The 19,333-nt window shown below is 45.2% G+C and overlaps 2 protein-coding genes across 3 annotated transcripts in view; one reads left to right on the top strand and one right to left on the bottom strand.

Moving 5' to 3' along the window:
- LOC119464238 (uncharacterized) overlaps window positions 1-13,728 on the top strand; it is a 92,459-nt gene extending 78,731 nt beyond the window's left edge. Inside the window, exons 16-17 of the mRNA XM_049655510.1 lie at window positions 11,758-11,911; window positions 13,604-13,728. Of these exons, the coding sequence (XP_049511467.1) occupies window positions 11,758-11,766 (9 nt within the window). The 3' untranslated portion in view covers window positions 11,767-11,911; window positions 13,604-13,728. The remainder of the gene's footprint in view (window positions 1-11,757; window positions 11,912-13,603) is intronic.
- Window positions 325-18,157, bottom strand: LOC119464239 (netrin receptor DCC-like). Of its 2 annotated transcripts, none has more exons than XM_049655530.1 (8): window positions 17,685-18,157; window positions 11,828-11,876; window positions 11,145-11,375; window positions 7,817-8,119; window positions 6,903-7,169; window positions 1,916-2,200; window positions 1,358-1,479; window positions 325-699 (listed from the first exon to the last, which is right to left on the bottom strand). In XM_049655530.1, the coding sequence occupies exons 1-8, from the start codon at window positions 17,778-17,780 to the stop codon at window positions 667-669; spliced, it is 1,386 nt and encodes a 461-aa protein (XP_049511487.1). In that variant the 5' UTR covers window positions 17,781-18,157; the 3' UTR covers window positions 325-666. The 2 variants fall into 2 exon arrangements, with proteins under 2 accessions (XP_049511487.1, XP_049511488.1); XM_049655531.1 differs by lacking the exon at window positions 17,685-18,157 and adding an exon at window positions 13,572-13,711.
- Window positions 18,158-19,333: the final 1,176 nt, after the last annotated feature.

Below are 19,333 nucleotides of genomic sequence, written 5' to 3'. Positions count from 1 at the left end.
GTTTAAACTGTCCGTTTGTCACTAAACATACCACATATCGATATTATGCTCACCTTCACTCAAGAACATACAAGTCACGCGCACATTAGGCCTCATTAAAGAAGAAGAATTGCTTTTGTGTAGATACAGGAATCGCGAATTTGTGCTCTCGTAAGCTTGTCTAATAGATGCATTACCGCATAATCTGTCGAAATCCACAACAATCCTACGGATTCTTCACTGACGCACATATAGAATGAGATAGGACGTAACAGAGCTGTACATACGCGCGTTGCTGCTTCAAATGCACTGTGATCCCACGCCTAAGAACACACGTAGACATAGTGAAGTTATAAAATTATTTCTTGCAGTAAATATCTCTGGCAGCACTGAAAGTCGTTTTCTTTCTACAGCACACATCATCACTTCCACGTATTCTTGCCCTACTTTGAAAGCACCTGTGCGTCGTGTAGGCTGTAGTTTTCGGTCTCTTGTACATGCTTGACTATACAGGCCAGAAAAGTTTGAAGTGGATGGCAGTAGATATCATAGTCTTTCCACTCGCTGTAACCAACTCTGACAAAAGTTCTTTGTACACAGGCACATCATATTCACGCTCCCACGATGACGTTCCATGGGTACGAAACAAGTCCGTCAGTCTTTGTCTCTATCGGAGGTCTTTCTCGTTCACTGCTCTGAACAAGTCAGCAATTCTTCGTCCTCTCTGAAAACGAAGCAGTTACATGGGATCAAGATGTGAACTCGGGGGAACAAACCATGAACGCAACAGAAGCTTGAAGGATTGAGATGCTTCTATGTTCCATGTAAATGTCATAAGTTCTATGTAAATGTCATAAGATTGGGTAAGCAGTCGCTCTCTGCGATGGGACCCGCTCCTGTAACACCAAAACATCCACACTTGAGGGCAGTTTCCAGAATTCGGATGTAATGGGTGAATGATTGAAAGTATCAGAGCTAATTGGCGCGTGCTGACTAAGCATCTTTATCACTCATAATTAGCTTCGAACATTATTTGGGCTGAGAGCAAGATATTCAGAAACGAAAGAGAAAGGATTTGCGATATACTCGTATACATATTGAAGACGAACCCGTCATTTTGTTCCCGTATTATAGCGAAGATGACAAGTTTATACGCTCACGGCCTACATAATTCAACATATTATATAATCACATCCCTACAGATGTTTATATCTTACTTGGAAACCCAATAAAGTTATCATACAGTAATACTGCGCCTTATGTTTGTTAGGTACCCATTCATGACTTATTGCTTGCTTCAATCATGCGTGAAATAAGTTTCTTTTTTAATGACAAGCCTAAAATCATACATTTCTATAACCAGAACTGTGACAGCAACTTGCCTTCTTTTCAGCAGCTGCTTGTACACAACGTAAACTGCCAGAAGAACAAAACACACCACTGGGACGACGATCATCAACGTTATTGTGGTGATGCTGAACCATGGAGGGGCAGGCTTGGCTGAAAAACAATAACTCAAATGTAATCAGTTACTTTAATTTTTATTACAACGTTCTAATAGGCACAGAAAGGAAGAAAAAATCTGACGGGCTCACAATATTACAAATGTTATTCAATACAATCAGTGGCACAAATATCGTACAAACGCTAAGCCTCTCAATCGTTTAAACCTCACTTCGTCTCCTCGGCTTAGCAGCTATAGCATTCTGCACTTATTGCAAAAGACTCCACTTCAAGTCGCAGCCTCATCTCCCACAGTTGCAGAAACACGCAATGTAAGACTGCTTGAAGTCATGATTTCCATATTTTTATTCTTGTAAAAAATATCGCACTTCCGCCCTGAGATCCTTCAAATAAACGTAATAGATTTACACGTCAAATAATAAACAAGTATCTGCAACTGAAGGACTTGTATATTTGGTCATGTCATACTCACGTCCATACATGGTCTTTACTTCTATCACAGTGGCCGGTCCTTCCTTGGTTTGGTGCACGCCATTGTTAAAGGCTGATACTGATACCCTGTAGATGCAGTTTGCAGATAAGTTGCCGACGACCAGTCTTGTAGCTTTCGTAATCACATCGAAGCCCATAGAACTGTTGGCGAATGTAACCTTATAGCCATCAAGGGGGCCTCTAACTTGTTCAGGACGAGTCCAAGCCAGTCCGATGCTGTATCGAGTCACGCTGGTGTAGTTGAAATTCCTAGGTGTGTCGGGGGCTGAAAATGGTGACAATAAAGCTTTCTCACATCAGGTCATCAACTTTATTTTCCTTGATCAATAAAGAAAGCAGCAGCCTCATAAAATCCCCCACGTACAGTAGCTTGGCGGGGAGGCTTCCCTTCTACCCTAGGTTTGACAGAAGTGAACAGCATATTCATGTTATCCTCACGACTGCATTACCTTCCACTTAGGCAGTCACAAAAGATAACTGCAACAAAAACAGCCTGCATTCGGATAAGCACACTGCAGAAACGCAAATATAAGTTACAAAACGTCACCAGCTCTTCCCCTGTCGAGAAAAGGGGGGTAAGCAAAGCTTGTGACAAGACGACGCTGTCGCAGGCGTTCCGCTTCGTTTGCCCTAAACTCAGGGTCGGCGGCTCTTCACTGACGTTTGGCCTGAACATCGCGCTCCCGCAACTCGGGGTCCGGGACTCTTCGCTGACGTTTCGCCTGGGCTTCCGAAGCCCTCGCGCTAGAATCGGCACGCTAGAATCGGACGACCAGCTTCGCTTACCCCATATTTTCTTGACAGGGGAAGGGCTGGTGATTTCGTCTTTGGGTCCCACGTGTTACAAGGGTAGTTCAAGGGCGTGTTACAGGTCCCCCAGCTCACAGGTGTATGTGCCATTGAGCTTGGACCCTTTCGGCATTATTACTGAGATCGGCCCATTTTTTAGCGGGCACATCACTTCCCCCACCGCCGACACTTGTGAGGCAATACAAGCTTCGCTTCAAAATGGGTGGGATATGTCTTAAAAATGAAGTACTAATATACAGTGTACGCACGACACTAAAACAAAAGTATGCAAACGCTCTGTGCTGAAATGAATGTACAAGTTATTCGAAGGGACAACTGCCAGTGCAAAACGTGTTCACGTTTACATGTATAATTGAAGAAGCCCATTTCATTTCAATCAAAAAATAAAGAAATGAATAGACGACTTTAGTACGTGGGGCCGCGCGCTCAAGTGGCCACCAGTACAGAAGTATTGGAATCTTGAGAGAAGGCTTCACCTGCGCTAGATGTGCCTCGTCTAAGTAGTCAAGCATTTCTTCTACCGTCGTAGCTAACCATAGGGAAACAGGTTAGAAAGGCAAACGCGACTCCAATGGCCACAAAATGTCATCACGCTTCCGTGAAGCCTGTGCGCCTGAGTGCATCCGTCTGGTGGCACCCGCTTTTTGCCTGCCGGGTATATGCAGCGAAGTTCATGACCTGCTGCTGGTAAACGCATGAAACGCAAAGTTACAACACACAACCGAGAAGACAGTGGCACGCAGTCTGAAGACGGGGTAGGTTTTACACTTAACTTTGTTGCATATTTCAGCTGTTTGCGCGGAGACGCTCCAATAGTCATCACGATGTCAGCGCGTGAATGGTTCCTCGTGCGGCAATTACACTTGTGTGTTGTGTACGGGAATATCTCGTGCCGCTTAGAATACTGAAAATGATATTTTGAACGTGTATCTGAGAATGTGTCTTTCAATACGTTTTGACAACTTGCCGGCGAAGACGAACCAGTTGCATTTAAATATATTGCCTGTCACGTACACTTTCTTCCAAGCGTTTGCTGAAAAATATACCTTGGTGTACAAATATAAGAACTATGAGGACTCTGCGGGTGCGTGTTTTCATACTGATGAGTACGCGAGAGCACACTGTTTCACGAACACCCGATTAATTGCAACAGGCAATGGATAATGTTTACAAGCCTTTCCTGCGTTTCACTGGGTACAGAGCTTCTCAGACGTTCCTCCCAAAATGGTGGCTACGTGTCGGCAAGTGCATCCAAAGAGCCCGTAGCAACCAAAAGTCGCAATTTTGCCCGAAAGGCGAAGCATCGACTACGATAGCAAATTAGCAGAGAGCCATATAAAGTAAGGATAGTACTTTTATCGGACGTATCAATTTGTAAACATTCGCTTGCTAACTAAATTAACAAGCATGGTATCAGCGCGCACAGCAAACATGAACGCATCACACTCGATGAACGCGGACACTCGCTATCAAAACGCTGGCGTGAGGAAACGCGGCTGCAGCAGCGAGCGAGGTGACCTCCGTGCTGTTGTCTATCGCTTCAAGCCAAACTGAGCGCCGATAACACACAGCACGCACAAAGCTACGTGCCGCCGACGCACCTATAGACTCTACCCCCGACGCAGATCGCGCTCAAGATATGGACCCGCGACCGCGCGCAGCCAGCACATACGCAGTTGCACCCGAAGTAGAATGCCGCCCCCCTCCCTCCCCTCCTCGCGATTCCTCACAACGTTCGGTGCCTAGCGCGCAACGGAAGACGGCGCGTTTCCTACCTGCTTTCCTCTATTTCGCGCTGGCGAGATTAAGCCACGATCGTCGGCTCCGCGCGCACGCTTTCACTCGCACATACAGTGTAGGGCGCACGGCGACGGTGTTATCGCCCTCCGACTTTATACGGAACCTGACGGCGCCGACGACGGCGACGGCAGAAATGCGCCTGGAGTGGCTGTATAATTGCTATCGCAATAAAAATACAGGCAAAAAAAACGCTTAACCTTGCACTCGGCCACACAACGCTTGAAACAGTGAAGCTGGGCGATCGTGGCCCAGCATTTTCCGGAAGTGCGAACAAACTTTTCATCTTATTACTCATGATGACGATAATTTCTTTTCGCGCGTCTCGGACGTACGGCCGTCACTGCGCGTTGCATAGCGCAGCTTGCAACACCGACACCGCGCTACAATGCCGACACCGCGTTCCAGCAGACCCGCTTCATGAATGCGTCTCTCTCTCACACACACAGCGCGCAAAACCTCTTCACCTCGCAGAGCACGAGCGTGCGAGAGCGCCAACTGTGGACGAAGAGGACGACGCTCGAACGCAATCATATGGTTCGCATTAATGCATGTTCTGCAAGCGTGGCTGTATAGCCTAGTGGTTACGACGCTCGCCTTGGGACCGTAGGGTACGCGGGTTTGAATCCCGCCTCGGCAAGAAAGTTTATTCTCTTTCTTCATAGTTTCTTGATACAAACCACAAATTACGGCTCGCTTAAACAGCTTCGCTGTTACAAAAACACACCAGCTGCTGACCCTACACATATCCGTGCTTAAGGACAGAGTGCGCGGAAGGCGCGAACGCATCGTGCGCGTCCAAGCGCGGCGCGAGCTCGGGTGGTTCGGGCTGGCTCTGGTCGCGACGTCAACGCGCCTGGAGCTACGTCATCCGCACATACCAATCAGAGCACGCGGTTTGTTCGAGCGTGTTTACAGCAAGATGGCTCGCTGCGGCACCCCGCGGCAGCCGCGGAAACTAGGTACGAAGCACATGGCGTCCAAAACCGAAACTGACCCTCAAAGTTCCATTAAAACTCTTGGCGCCCCGGGTGGTGCTGACTTCTCTAAAGTCGACTATGCGAAATTTCTTGCAAATATATGTTACAATAATTTAGAACTATGAATAGCCTAAATCGTAGCATTGATAAATATCTAACTGCCGCGTTCATAAAGGCGCCTAAACTTGAAGCGCATGCTTGACTTGGCCTAGAAGACGCCTGACGTGAACGTGCCTTAGATGTTCATTGAGTTTCCTTCGGCAGGCTCGTGTCAGGCGTCATGTATATCAAGTCAAACACGCGCTTCAAGTTAACGCGCACTTCTGAATACACGGTTAAGTGTCATTTATGCAGAGTAATAGGTAATCTGAGGTATATTTGCCATAGCTAATATATAGAACTTTACATAAGGAAAATCACTATATTTTCCCCGTTATTATTATTAACACGGGTAGTCTTACCGGAGGTAAAGTGACCACAGGTATATATATATATATATATATATATATATATATATATATATATATTTTGCTTTCAGGAAACGTGACAGCTGAATGCTCGAGAAAGGATAAAGTCCGTGGTTTTTTTCGCAGAGATATGCCGACAGTTCGCGTGAGTTTCCGTTCAACTAAGTCTTTCCTTTCAGATTTGCGAGTTATGAAAATAACGCTGTACCAGGTGAGATACTGGTTATTCTGCAGCTTATTTTAGAAATCGCCGGATGGTTGTTACCGCACGCACGTAGAGAGTACCGCGTTTTAGAAACGGACTGCGCGGATCGCTTTTAACAATGGTACACTCTACATACTTCCTTTCTCTTCGACGTATTATGTGAGGGTATGTCTAAGGCTATGCGTGTCTCGCACGTGTATTTAGAAGACCGCAGCATTACTGTGTATGTGCCCATAAATTATTATACACCGGCTTAAACTCTGCAGTCGGGGAAGTTCAATTCTGCAATTGCTCAGTGCAGTAACAGAATAACTGGAACAGCAATGCACTTCGGTGAAGATTCTGAGTACCTATAATATTAGAAACAGCGTTGTGGGTACTGTGATAAATAAATAAACTAGTTCTAGGCACAAGGTTTCTTGCAAAAGAATATGCCATGAGTGTTGGATGGCTTCAATTCGCAGTCTCATAACAAGAACATTAAATGAAATGTTCTTGACTTAAGCGAAATTGGGCTGATTATTGACTGTATCGGCGTTTCTTTCAATGACTTTCTCATTTATGAAATATGGTCAGCAATAATCATCATTTTGTCTCGAATCACCCTATTTTGTCAGTAATCACTGGAAGTAGATGCAGATGCAAAATCTGCATAAAATTGTGCAGTCGTGTGCAATAAACATACGTATAGAAAATGACTTGTCTTACTTCCCACGTCCGTTTCGAAGAAGACCTTTTTTGATGGTCCACATGTATCACTTGCTGTACATGATGAAACCGATGCCGTATACGGATGCCATGTCTCGAGGCATTCCAGCCAGACGCTTGTGTCATTGACTTTAATGTCCTTGGCGGTTTTGGTGAGCCGAAGAATGTAGTGCGTCACATCGTATCCGAGATCGATGGGCTTCGTCCAGTTTACTAACACCTCGTGTTCGAAAGTGTCCCCAACCTCTGGTATCGGAGGTATTGGCCCTGCCGAAGGAAAAAAATTTTTGCATGAGTGACCCGATCGTGATAAATCTCTGCGTCTCAACTCTTCATTGGTGAAAGCCTTCGTGTGTACCACTTGCATGCATCACTTAGATTCGCTTCGTTTCATTTGGTTGACCTGTGCTGCCCTTATACTGTGACTACTTTCGCTGCTTCTCAAAAATAGACATGTGAGCTAGCATGTTTAGGACTGTTACTGTCATCAACATTTGACATTTCTCGTTTCACTTTTTTCTCCCTCTGCCTGAATTTGCACAGCACAAATGTCGACTACAATGCTCTGTACAAGCAACAGCTCCATCTTAAAAAGCATACGCTGGCACAAGGCTAGTAGAGATACGTCACTTCTTACACTCTTTAATATTATCAACACGTTATTTTAACAGCATAGATGTAAGCATTATACGTTAATGGTAGCGCTGCCAACGGACATCCAGAGAAATGCATCAGAAGTTAGCATGTCGTGACACAATTTGCAGGTGAAATGAATGTATACTGATTATGATTTCAACGGTGCTGGCGCTTACGCCTGACAAATCATGGTTACTGAAGAATGCTTGCAGAGAAGTTTAAGCACGTTCCATGAAAAGCACACAGCACTATTTGATGGCTTACATTGTACGGCTCACCTTTTCCAAGGCTCTTGAACTTCACACTTGCTGCGGGACCAGCCTGTTTCAATCCGTAAGGGTTCATGATGTTGTAAGCCTGGACATCAACTTTGTATTCCGTGTACTGCTCGATGGTCTTTTGAACAAGCTGAGTTGCATTCCCTGGTACTTCAGTGATGAGCACTTTTTTTGTCTCGAGGTTACCGGTGGCAACAATGTATCCATCAAGTGGGCCATTTGGAATATCCGGTCGTTGCCAGCTGTACACGACTTCCCCTGGCACAGTTTGATTCACAGAAAGGTTTCTTACGGCCGAGGGTGCTGTAAAAAAATGCAGGTGTTGAACAAGCCATGTCAGAAGTGATGCGAATGTTTTGAACACTTTTGTGGTACTATTATTTATGAATACATTCAGGACAGTAAAAAAAAAACAGGCTTACTTTGTTTACCAGTAGCAGTCCAAGCTTTTCGCACTTCGATGTTAAGGGAGCTATTTACTTTACCATTGTTCATTAGTGTATCCGGTCAGAATTTGCATGTATACTGCCGCGAGGCCGTGAAGGGGCTGCTACTGTCGGTCGGACGACGACGAGAGCGAAGAAGTGGCCAGGGGCACACGAGAGTGGATACGAGCCATGTGCTGAGGACATCATCATCATCATCATCAGACGAGAGAATTGCATCCTGTCGCCACTGCTTGTGGCTGTTATAATCTTGTATGTAGTAATAATTTGTGAATTGGTCCATCTTGGTTGCTCCACGAAGTGAACCGTCTTGGTTGCTCCGCGATGACCAACGAAGCGGTGACGGCACAGCAGCGACAGCCTCCTGTGATTCTTTTGCACCACGGTCAATTGCACTCATGAGACGCGGGAACCTTTTGTGGCACGGATTCTTTGGATGTCGAAGACTGAACCGACATATACAAGCGAGTCAGGGACCACAACAGGAGGGACCCCATGCTGATGTTAGCCAACGTGATATGCTACCTGAAAGGAATGGCACGCGTGTGATACCAGACGCACGAAGATGATCAGATAAAATGGGGACGCTGGTAAGGCGAAGCTTCGTGAGTTGTTGGGCAGACCATTTGGTCATCAGCAGGTTGCTAAAAGGAGCTCGGACACCACGTCCCAGACGACCACCGAATCGCACATTTATTACATACAGGACGTGCTGGGCCTTTGCCAAAACCCTGACGCAAAAATGACCGAATCTGACAAGATTTCGCACATTATAAAGGGCGCCAACGACGCGTTTCTTCTACTTGTCTTCAAGTAGTGTATGACGCTTGACGCCATATTAAAAGAATGTCAACGCTTTGAACAAGCAAGAGCCCCCGCATCAACCACCAGTTCTTTAGTTTAGGCTGCCTAACACAGCCTCCACATCAGCATGCGAGGACCCACCAATATCAGCGCACTCTACAGCGTCGGAAGATGTAACTCGCATTGTCCGCTGCGTACTAGAAGCAATGGCTCTTGAGGCTGTCCTTCCAGACATTCCGTCAGCCAACCTGCCTACCGTGGCGCTCATACAAGCTGTCGTCCGCCAGGAGTTTGCGAACCTGGGTTTATCATCCGCTATCTGCTCTGACCGTGCACCCCAACGCACTCTTGCCAATGCCTCTCAGAACCAGGTCTACCCTCCACGCTACAGAAATCTGGCTGACTGGAGAACGGCAGACGACTGACACATATGTTTCAACTGCTCTCGCGTTGGACACATTGCCCGTCACTGCCGCAGGGGCTGGTCGTCGCCGTCAAACTGAAGCACCGGATTTGGCCTCACCCTGAAGGCGACATTTGAGGTTTTTCCCCCTCGCTCTGATCCACAATCTTCCGATGCCGCCGTTCCATATTCCAGGTTTAGCCGTTCACCGTCACCGCAAGGCCGTCGACCTCAACCGCCGCAACCACAGCGGTCCTCGTACCCTGCGCCGTCTGGAACCTATGCTCCGGGAAACTAAGCTGTGCAGCTCCTGTAGGTGACGCTGCATCAATGACCCCATATAAAAATCCTCTCTTGACTGTACCTAGGCGCCGAAACCTTCTGGACATTCAAGTGGACGAAGTTACTGTTACGGTCCTTATAGACCCCGGAGCGCAGATTTCAGAAATGAGCGCGGCTCTCCGTACTCAGCTCCGCAAAGTTATAACGCCTGCTAGTCGGCGCACTGTACGGGTCGCCGATGGCAGCACGCCTACCGTTCTTAAAAGGTGCATTGCCCAAGTATGCATTGCTGGCCATCAGACCACTTTTTTTTTCTTGCCGTGCTTGCGCAGTGCCCTCATGACGGGATTCTCGGCCTAGACTTCCTCGATGCACTCAGCCCTTATCGGCGGTTCGACAGGTGTTCTTCAACTGGAAGTCCCTTTTGACGCCCATTTAATATCCCACATTCCCAGCCGGTTATCTTCTCTAGAGTTCCTCCATCTGCCACCGCAGGCGGCAACGTACGTCCCGTTAGGTCCCCCTCCTCGTGTGTGTGATGGTGAATATGTTGTTTCCCCTGTTCTCGACGTAGGCTCTTTCATCCTCCCACACACTGTGATTACCATACGCGAAAACAAAGCCTGTCTCCCTCTTTTGAACTTTAAACTATATAGACATGTGCTACCTGCCGGTATCAGGCTTGCCACCGTGTCTTCGATGCAGGAATGCGATATTTCTGTCCGGTGGGCTACAGCCGGTATTATCCAGATAAGTATGAGGGCAAATGTCGGTTATGTGAAGGACGTGCGGATTTGAGACACAACCTGTGGGCTTGCCCTCAGGTGACCCGACAGGGCCGCAAAATAGTTAATGAGGAGCAGTGGGCGGCCATACTACTTACTTCTGACCCGGGCGAACTACTCTGGGCCGTCCAGCTGGCTGAACACGCCGCCAGGGCCCAAGGGCTTCTGTCCACCGCCCCAAACCGCTGGACCCAATAAAGTGATTTCTCTCCCTCGCTCTCCGTGTGTGTGTGTGTTAGCCGTCAACGGCCCTTGGGTAGATTTAGGCTCTCTCGCAGCCATTGCGTCGCCATTTGACGATTTCGAAAAAAAAAAACGACAGCTACAGACATTCCGTTTACGCAAACAGAAAACCTTCATCTGGTTTTGCTGTCCAGTGCCGATATCTCCGACCTGAAAAATCGCCCATTAGGCCAGACCAAAGCTTTTAGGCACTGTAGGGCCATGTATGGCGTTGCTGGTCAGAGTTCTGTCGCTCTGGTTCCTTTGATAACCGGGTATATTTCTCCATCGTACAGCACAGAATACCTATGCAGGACTATGACGAAGAGTGGATTACCTACCGCGATTATTAACACACACAAAGCAGGAATGAAACAGTCACTTACAGCCCACTTTCGCGTCCACCGTCTGTGATGAGTTGCTGACTCCGGTGATATTTATTGCGATAGCTGCTTCCTTGGACACGTCTCTGTCCACTTTCTTTCTCGTGGGAATAGGATGCTTCCTGGGAACGTGGTTGACTACTTCCAAGTAGTTTGAAATCGAAGAGTCATTCTTCAAAAACACCTCGATATAAGATTCGTTCAGCTTCTCGGAGCTGAAGGGGACTGAGTGCGCTGCGAAAAAAAAGAACAATGTTTAATGTTCTTTTATGTTTCAATGATCGTTTCAGCAAACGCTCAGCTAAATTATATAGTAAAAAAAGAAGCCTCACTTGACGTCCAATTTACATCCAGGACTTGAAGTGAAAGTTTATGTGCCCCGCACCTCCTATCGGTTTCAGCAATTAGTTATCCACAGGAAGCGGTAATTTTTACAAAACCTACTGGTTTCGGCAATGCGCGACTATACAGGAAGCTCTGTTTGTCGATGTCAAAATTTGCTAGATCTCTAAAGAAATGCTTTGCCCTTCTGGTACTCATATCTTCATCTTTTCCTACTTTGAAACCTGACAGTTCGTACGTGTTAAGCTTTTTTTTCTCTCCTTTCCCCGCGTAGGTTGTGTGACGGTAAAGGTTACTGCTGAAAAACAATAGGGTGTCCGACGAGCGAAAGTGAAATGAAGTACCTGAAGTACTTTGGGCGATTCCATATGCTGGCTGTTCCGTTATTGCGCTCTAAAATGGAGGAGAAAAAGAAAGGCACCAAGTGAGTATTACCACTGGTCAGCGTTTTTCTTCTTTTTTTTTTACTTATAATACAAAAAAATTACAAATGCCTTGTTGCCGATAGCATAATTCTAATCAATGAACTGTATTACTTGAAGAGGCGGACATCACTTTAAGCGAAATCAAACCGTGTAATCGACTAACTAAATTTCACTAATTAAGTTTTTACGTAGTTACTATACGGTACATACAGCAATATATGAATCGTAGCCGGTGAATTCGCAAGGCGTAGTTCCCTTGCAACGAGTAGTAAAGAGCGTACCACTTTGGAGATATTCGTTTCAAAGTCTACGATGAAATACATTGGCGATACACTTACTTTTGTTTATGAAATTCTACGGTTTACCGTGCCAAAACCACCATTTGATTATGAGGCACGCCGTAGTGGGAGACTGCTAATTAATTTTAACCATCAGGGTATGAGTAACGTTCCCCCAATGCACGAGACACGGCATTTTTGCATTTCGCCCTCCTATAAATGCGGCCACCGGGACCGGGATTTGATCCCGCGAACTCGTGCTTACCAGCGCAAGGCCCTAGCCGGTAAGCCACGGCGGTGGGTCTTACCTTTGTGCTTCAATGCATATAAAGGTGTGTTGCCAAAAAAATATAGAAAAAGTAACGTGGAACGACAGTGCACTTGTATCGCAACTTTCACGGCGCATACTTCGAAACCGGTGCCATCCTGACAGTTCTTTACAAGTTAGTATGCCTTACGAACTCACCGGTTTCAATTCGCAAACTAGAATATGTACCGCAAAGTAATTAGTAATAAAAGTTAAGTAGCGCAAATTTTAGCAAATTTCAGTTTCACGTAGCAGTCATTTCCACGTCTTTTAGTAATCTAGTTAAAGGATTAGAATTCTACTATCTACCACAGGCAATGTTTCATAATTCTTTATAGTTCAACATTCCCTGTATAACTTTGTGCTAGAGCGGTCCAAAGTCGACTGAAAGAACTACTTATAGCAGTGAGATAATCCTTTAGCAATTTTTAAGAAAAAATTGGCTAGTATTAAGGAGAAGTCTGTATTTTCATGATTGATTTGTGAAAATGGCTCAGTGAATAGCTCAGAGCACACGATGGACTATCGTTATTGGCTGCAGTAGTTATATTCAAAAAGAAAAGCTATTCATTATCAAAAGCTGACGGAGACAAGTAAGACCATCACACGAGGTAAAACCTCTAATAAAACACTCCAGCACCTTCAGTAGTTTGTGTCCAACGCTACTGAGAGTAGTAAACTTGAAAAGTCAACCCTTTGGCAAGCGACGTGTTTAATTTACTGGCAGCCAAAAATGCGTCCTTCTTCATTCACTGCCATAAACTAGAGATTTCGGCAACGTGCTGTTTCTGCCTTCACCACAGTTGTACCGAACTATAAGAAAACAAGTCGCGTACACAGATGTGTAAACCATCACTAAAAGAGATAGACAAGCACTTTCTTTTGAACGTAAAAGTCAATCAATCAATGAATTACTCGCTCAATAACTAAATCGATCAGCCAGTCACTGAACCATAAAGCCAACACTCGATACTGATGACGAAATGGTGCACGTCAAAATTGTATCAGCTTGTAAGGAAAAAATTATTCGACCAGGGCGCTCGACTATGGCTTCTAATAACTTCGTTGAGCTACGGACCGAAAAACTCATCAGTTGCCAACGTGTTACAGGAACCGATGGCAACAGGCAATGGAATCGACGAGGTTTCAATGGGATGCAAGTGATTTCCACTTTCAACGCACTGTTTTCTCTAAATGGCTCCTACTGGCGCCAACAGATAAACACTCACTTTGCAACAGGCAGTGACTAAAGCTACAGAGATCTGTGGCCAAATCTCAAAAACAATGAGACAACTGTGCTTTAAGTACCGTTTGTCATACGTGTGCGAGAGTAGGGAAGCTTGCCCTATTGTTCTTCGTTCAGGCCCCACGCTTTTCTGTACGACCAGCCTACGTCTATCGAGCAAACGTTTGCAGAGAATCGAAAATAAAGCCCCCAGCTGTTGTAAGTTTCTCTTGATGATTAGGCATATCAAGGAAATGCCTATCTCTACAAAAGTGAACATGGTATCAATTTCAGTTGATTTTCTGTCCACACAGAAAAAAGCAGCGCATTTTTTGTAAATCCAGTAGAAGGTCACAGTGTCAAAATGTATACATGTAAGGTGTTTTTACATTATGATGTTTTTTGGTGGGACCTTTGTTGCGAGCTCCAAAATCAAGAACGGAGCCGACAGGTGGAGTTACATAAACAGGCATAAAGTGTCTCAGGAAGGCACTTTATGCCTGTTCTTTATGCCTTTCTGAGGAACTTTATGTCTGTTTATGTAATTTCTATACCGCAGTCTGTTGTGAGTTGTGTTTCGCTGGTTTATGTGAACTGACTTTGTTGCCCAGTATGATTTGTGTGATCTACGTTCTCAGCAGTATATTGTGCTCATTTGAAGCCAAATTAGACTTGTTAACGCTTGTTTCTCCCTCCGATGTTCTTCACTAACATTTATTTTTTTAATCTTATCTATTACGATTTGCAATAACGTTGTCAGTTACGTTGATGATATCTGAAAACTACACATTGTTTTCACAACTCGCTAGGGGGAGTACTGCGTAGATATTATATGCATAGTTACTAAAAAGTGTTGTACGGAAATATTTGCGGTTGCGTCAATAACATCGAAATTAAAGATACGCCGGGGTATTCACTGTAGCAATACCAAAGCTTCGAAAATAACAATTCTAGTCGCAATAAACACGGGGAAAAAATTTAGAGCTTCATTGCCTGGCAGTTTTTTTATTACGTTTTTATTACACCTCCTGAATCTATCAGTTCGCTTGCAGTAGTTCAGTTGGCAGTTAACGAAGCAAATGCTTGGGCTAGCTGATGTGATGTATCGCAATCTGCTCTGTGTCGAACATGGTGATAAAAACAGACAGCCGTCATGTTGCTCACTGTTTGACTCAGTAAAACCATTTTCACTAGCCCCATATGTCCTCGAGAAAAGTGTACTAAATTGCCATTGGACAAATTTACCTTCATTCAAGTCGCCCGTGGTCGAACTTAGCATGTTCGAATTTAGGTGTGCTCTTAAATGATAGACTGAAACCCTCAATACACACTCATAGCTTAACCTCATTGGCACCAGAACATTCAAAAGTGCCTATATGATATAAAATAGCACGTGCTATGCTGGAAGAAACTAAAGCTTAACGATTCTTGCTATCGTATCACATGCCAAAGTCTGAGTTCACTCTTAGCGCAGCCTGTAGCATGACACGTCTACATTCAGATAATTAACTCGCAGCATCCCAGAAGTGAGTGAAAAAGGCTTCCTAAAGAGTGGTCTCCCTTCGGTAAGTTGTTTTTATCTTATTTTGTGGGCAACAAGCATTGGCTATGTGTATACACGCGAATATGCGCATTTGGGCGCTTGCAAGGCGACATTTGCCTTTATTCATGGGCCGAGCTCATTTTGGCTTTCATGTGTGCTCCATTACTTATCATGAAAGCCCTAACAAATCGTGTTCACTTTGGTCTCGCGTACTGCCTCGCAGTTCAGTGACTCGCTTATCTGGAACTTATCATTTCTATAGTCGCCCCCTTTACAATGTAGGTGAAGGAAATGAAATGACTGGCTTAGTGGCGTTTTTTATTTTCTCGGCTACATTCCCAAATATGCGGCATATATTATCGCAGTTTACGAACTAGGTCACCATCACATTCTTCCCTCCATAATAACTTCGTGAATAAGTGGGTTAATCTCACCCGCGCCGCCTCAGCATTGCTGGTCGCTAAACATTTTTTTCGATTTCAGGAGGAAATAGGAAACAGCGAAAAAGAGCGCGTATGGGCTCTCGAGTTCAACTTTTTGTGTGAAATGAATTTGATAAGTTGCGCGCCATAACGCAGCAGGTGTCGGCAGCCATACATAAGGTTTTAAATATCTGACCATCTCGTATTTTTTCTCTGCCCTTTGCAGTCTGCTGTGACGAAAAATAAAATAAAACATGAATTCGCCGGCTTTACGTGCGAAACCCGCTATCTGATTTGGAGGCACGCTGAAGTGTAGAACTCCGAATTAAATTTCGCACGTCTGCTTCTTTAACATGCACCTGAATGTGTACAACAGTGTTTTTAGATTTCGTCATTACCGGAGAGGAAATTTATAACGCATCATAGGTTTATGAACAAGACATCACTTAGGAGGAAGCTTTAGCTCGGGGGTACCTATGTAAATACTTAGAAACTGAGAACTCGTTTTTCTCGGCGTGCATGCTAGAAGATTTGATTAGGTTTATTGCATTTAAACGAAAAGGATGTATTCTAGCAAGTGCTGCAAATATTTTTTTTTATTTAGGGCCGCATTGTTTTCACAAGAATTGTTAAAAAATGCAAACTTTTGAAATCGAAACTATCAACTTTACAGCTCTGTACTTCAACCTTGAAAGAAGATATCACATTTTTGTAAACTGCATCTAATAGTAGATCTATGGCGGATAAGCTTCATTTATTATACTTTGCTTACATATACACCACAAACATGGGAGTTGGACAATTGCAAAGCCCTTTTAAACATTGTAACAAATTCGTGTCAGATATAAATGGATATGTGAAAATTTTTGGCCTAAGATGCTCCAACGGATGCACTTTAGGGAACTGTGATATCTCTTGTTGTTGAGGAGTTACGGGTTTGTAAGGTTTGAGCTTCTACTTTCTTTTATCCCATCAATTTCTGCCGTTTTTTTTTTTTATAACATCCGGCATATAAATAAATAATATGCGTTCTAATGTCAACAGAACTTAACTTTCCCTCCTAAATGCCACAAATTTATTTCAAGTCAGTCATGAGGTTGCCTCATAAAACCATTTCTGTGTTTTCCATGCATTTGAATAGGCCGCATAGGAATAGACCCCGAGCAACGATTCCTCCTTACCTTTCGCACTTACGTATTAATGGTCACACTGTATATCGGCGTCAAATTATAGCATTTAGCAGATTGCTGCAAGCAGACACACGCTGAAAAATCAAGGTCATCAAAAAATCAGGGACGGAAGAACAGCTACGGCGAAGTGGATGTGGCATTCTGCGGTTGACTGCAGACGTCGGGGGTTCGATTGCTCACCTCAGTGACCCCAACCATTCATGACGTCCCTGTGTATATTTCCGGATACATAAATATAACCCAAGTAATATAGCTATGGCTGGTGACAAAATATATCTCCCATGGCTGGTGACGCTGAATAGAACCAAAAGCAGTCAAAATCGATGGAACACCTTTCACTACTAGCCTATGGGTCCACATGGGGACGTTCAAACAAATCAACCGGCAATTAGCCAGCATCTCCCCGTTCTTCCTCGCGTGCCCCCGTCGACGCTTTTCCGTATGCATTCTAGGAAGGTTTAATTTTTACCGTAATGTACTCATAGCGCTATGCCCTTTCTATCCCGGAACGTACACATTAGGTGCAGTCAACCACAAAAGTTTACGGACCACGGGATCTCGGAAGACGTTCAATTTCCGAGCAGCCTGTAACAGCAGTCAGAAAAACCGGACGTCGTAATGTTGTTGACATATACTGGTACAGGCTGTAAATGCGAATACTAGGGCGCATTGGTGAGGCTGCGCAAATATTCAGCTTCTTCTTGGATCTCGTGTTTCGTAAAATTTGGCGGGTGACAGTACCTATAGGTAAGCACCAATAAAAAGAAAACAAAAACAAAGAAAAAATATCAGGGATATGGAGAAAACGTACCGGTATCAAAAGTTCATGATCCTTCTCCAACGACGAAATATCAGCCGGAAGGACTAGCAGCAGCACCGCAGTCACAATTATCCGCCGGCAATCCATTTGGAGGCCCACTCCAGTCGCTCACGCCGATAGCCGGTTGTTGTTCTGAGGCGATGTCAACGACGCATCGGGGAGAAGGGGGCCGCGAGGGGAGGTGCTCTACAGATTAGCACCCGGTTGTTATGAACCCACCCGCCCGAACTCGATGCGTGCCGCCAGCACTGCCAATGACGACGTTTGCGCCCCACGGATGAGACAGGCGGGTGCAGTCCCGAAGCCCGCTAACCGTTCGAGTGCTTTTCGAAGGCGCCGACGTGCGCTCTTGAACGCCTCTCCGCTGCCGCGCAGGGCGTCTGTCAGTTGGTGCAGCGATAGTCGCGCACGCAGGGATTCCCTGCACGTTGTTGTGCGGCTGAGGGTAGATACGGAAGTCTCTCCACGTACGGATCGTTCGTTCGCTCGCCGAAGCTCTATGAGGGGGGCGTCTGTCTACATATCGGTCGCGTGCGCTGATGTCAGGCTCCCGTGGCTATATTAACAGTGGCGCCTGGTTTATCACTGCCACTGAGGCCTCGTTGAGCAATGCGAAGTGCGAGATGCTAGAGATGTAGCATTAAAGATATGTACGCTAAGCGTTCAAAAGTAACATTGTGGAAGTGGCGGTGGACCCGCCGTGGTACTTAGTGGCATTGGCGTTGCGCTGCAAAGCACGAGGTCGCGTGATCGAATCCCGGCCATGGCGGCCGCACTTCAATAGGGGTGAAATGCAAAAGCACCCTTGTACCGTTCATTGGATGCATGTTAAAGAACCCCAAGTGGACAAAATTAATCAGGAGCCCCGCCACTACGGCGTTTCACATAATCAGGTCGTTGTCTTGGCACGTAGCTCCAGAACACAACCTTTTAAACATGCACACACACACACACACACACACACACACATATACATACATACATGCATACATACATACACACATACACACATACATACATGCATACATACATACATACATACATACATACATACATACATACATACATACATACATACATACATACATACATACATACATACATACATACATACATACATACATACATACATACATACATACATACATACATACATACATACATACATACATACATACATACATACATACATACATACATACATACATACATACATACATACATACATACATACATACATACATACATACATGCCATTTACGACGACTCGGCAATTATCACAGCCTTCGGGCAACCCTCCATTACCGCTGACACATCCGCGCAGCTGCATACCACTGTCGTGAACGGAATAATACCTGTGCATTCCAAACTGACAGCTACGTTTGAAGGCATCGGGGGAAGTAACCGCACGTACGTGCAGTTTATCAGAGAAGAGCATGCGTCTTCTCTATCATCACGGTAAGTACATTTCTCACTTTCTCTGGCGACACGACCAATCGTGACCGTTTTATCGATGGGCTCAATCTACAGTCATCTGATGCGATCGGGAAATTGCCGCGCTGAACCCAGAATCACGAACGTCGCCTTCGCAATGTGACGGAATGTCGCCGTCACTCATTTCCTGCAAATTACGGCAGCCT

The sequence above is a fragment of the Dermacentor silvarum genome, chromosome 9 (assembly GCF_013339745.2).
Source record: "Dermacentor silvarum isolate Dsil-2018 chromosome 9, BIME_Dsil_1.4, whole genome shotgun sequence".
Classification (NCBI taxonomy): Eukaryota; Metazoa; Arthropoda; class Arachnida; order Ixodida; family Ixodidae; genus Dermacentor; species Dermacentor silvarum.
This window is presented reverse-complemented; position numbering and strand designations above follow the sequence as displayed.

What these genes read in the sequence shown, in the direction of transcription:
- LOC119464239 (XM_049655530.1), bottom strand. Translation starts at nt 17,780, where the DNA reads ATGGATTGCCGGCGGATAATTGTGACTGCGGTGCTGCTGCTAGTCCTT. An exon ending in ATCATGAACTTTTGATACCG is followed by an intron (nt 11,877 to 17,684) that starts GTACGTTTTCTC and finishes CCTCCATTTTAG; the next exon opens with AGCGCAATAACGGAACAGCC. An exon ending in AATCGCCCAAAGTACTTCAG is followed by an intron (nt 11,376 to 11,827) that starts GTACTTCATTTC and finishes TTTTTTTCGCAG; the next exon opens with CGCACTCAGTCCCCTTCAGC.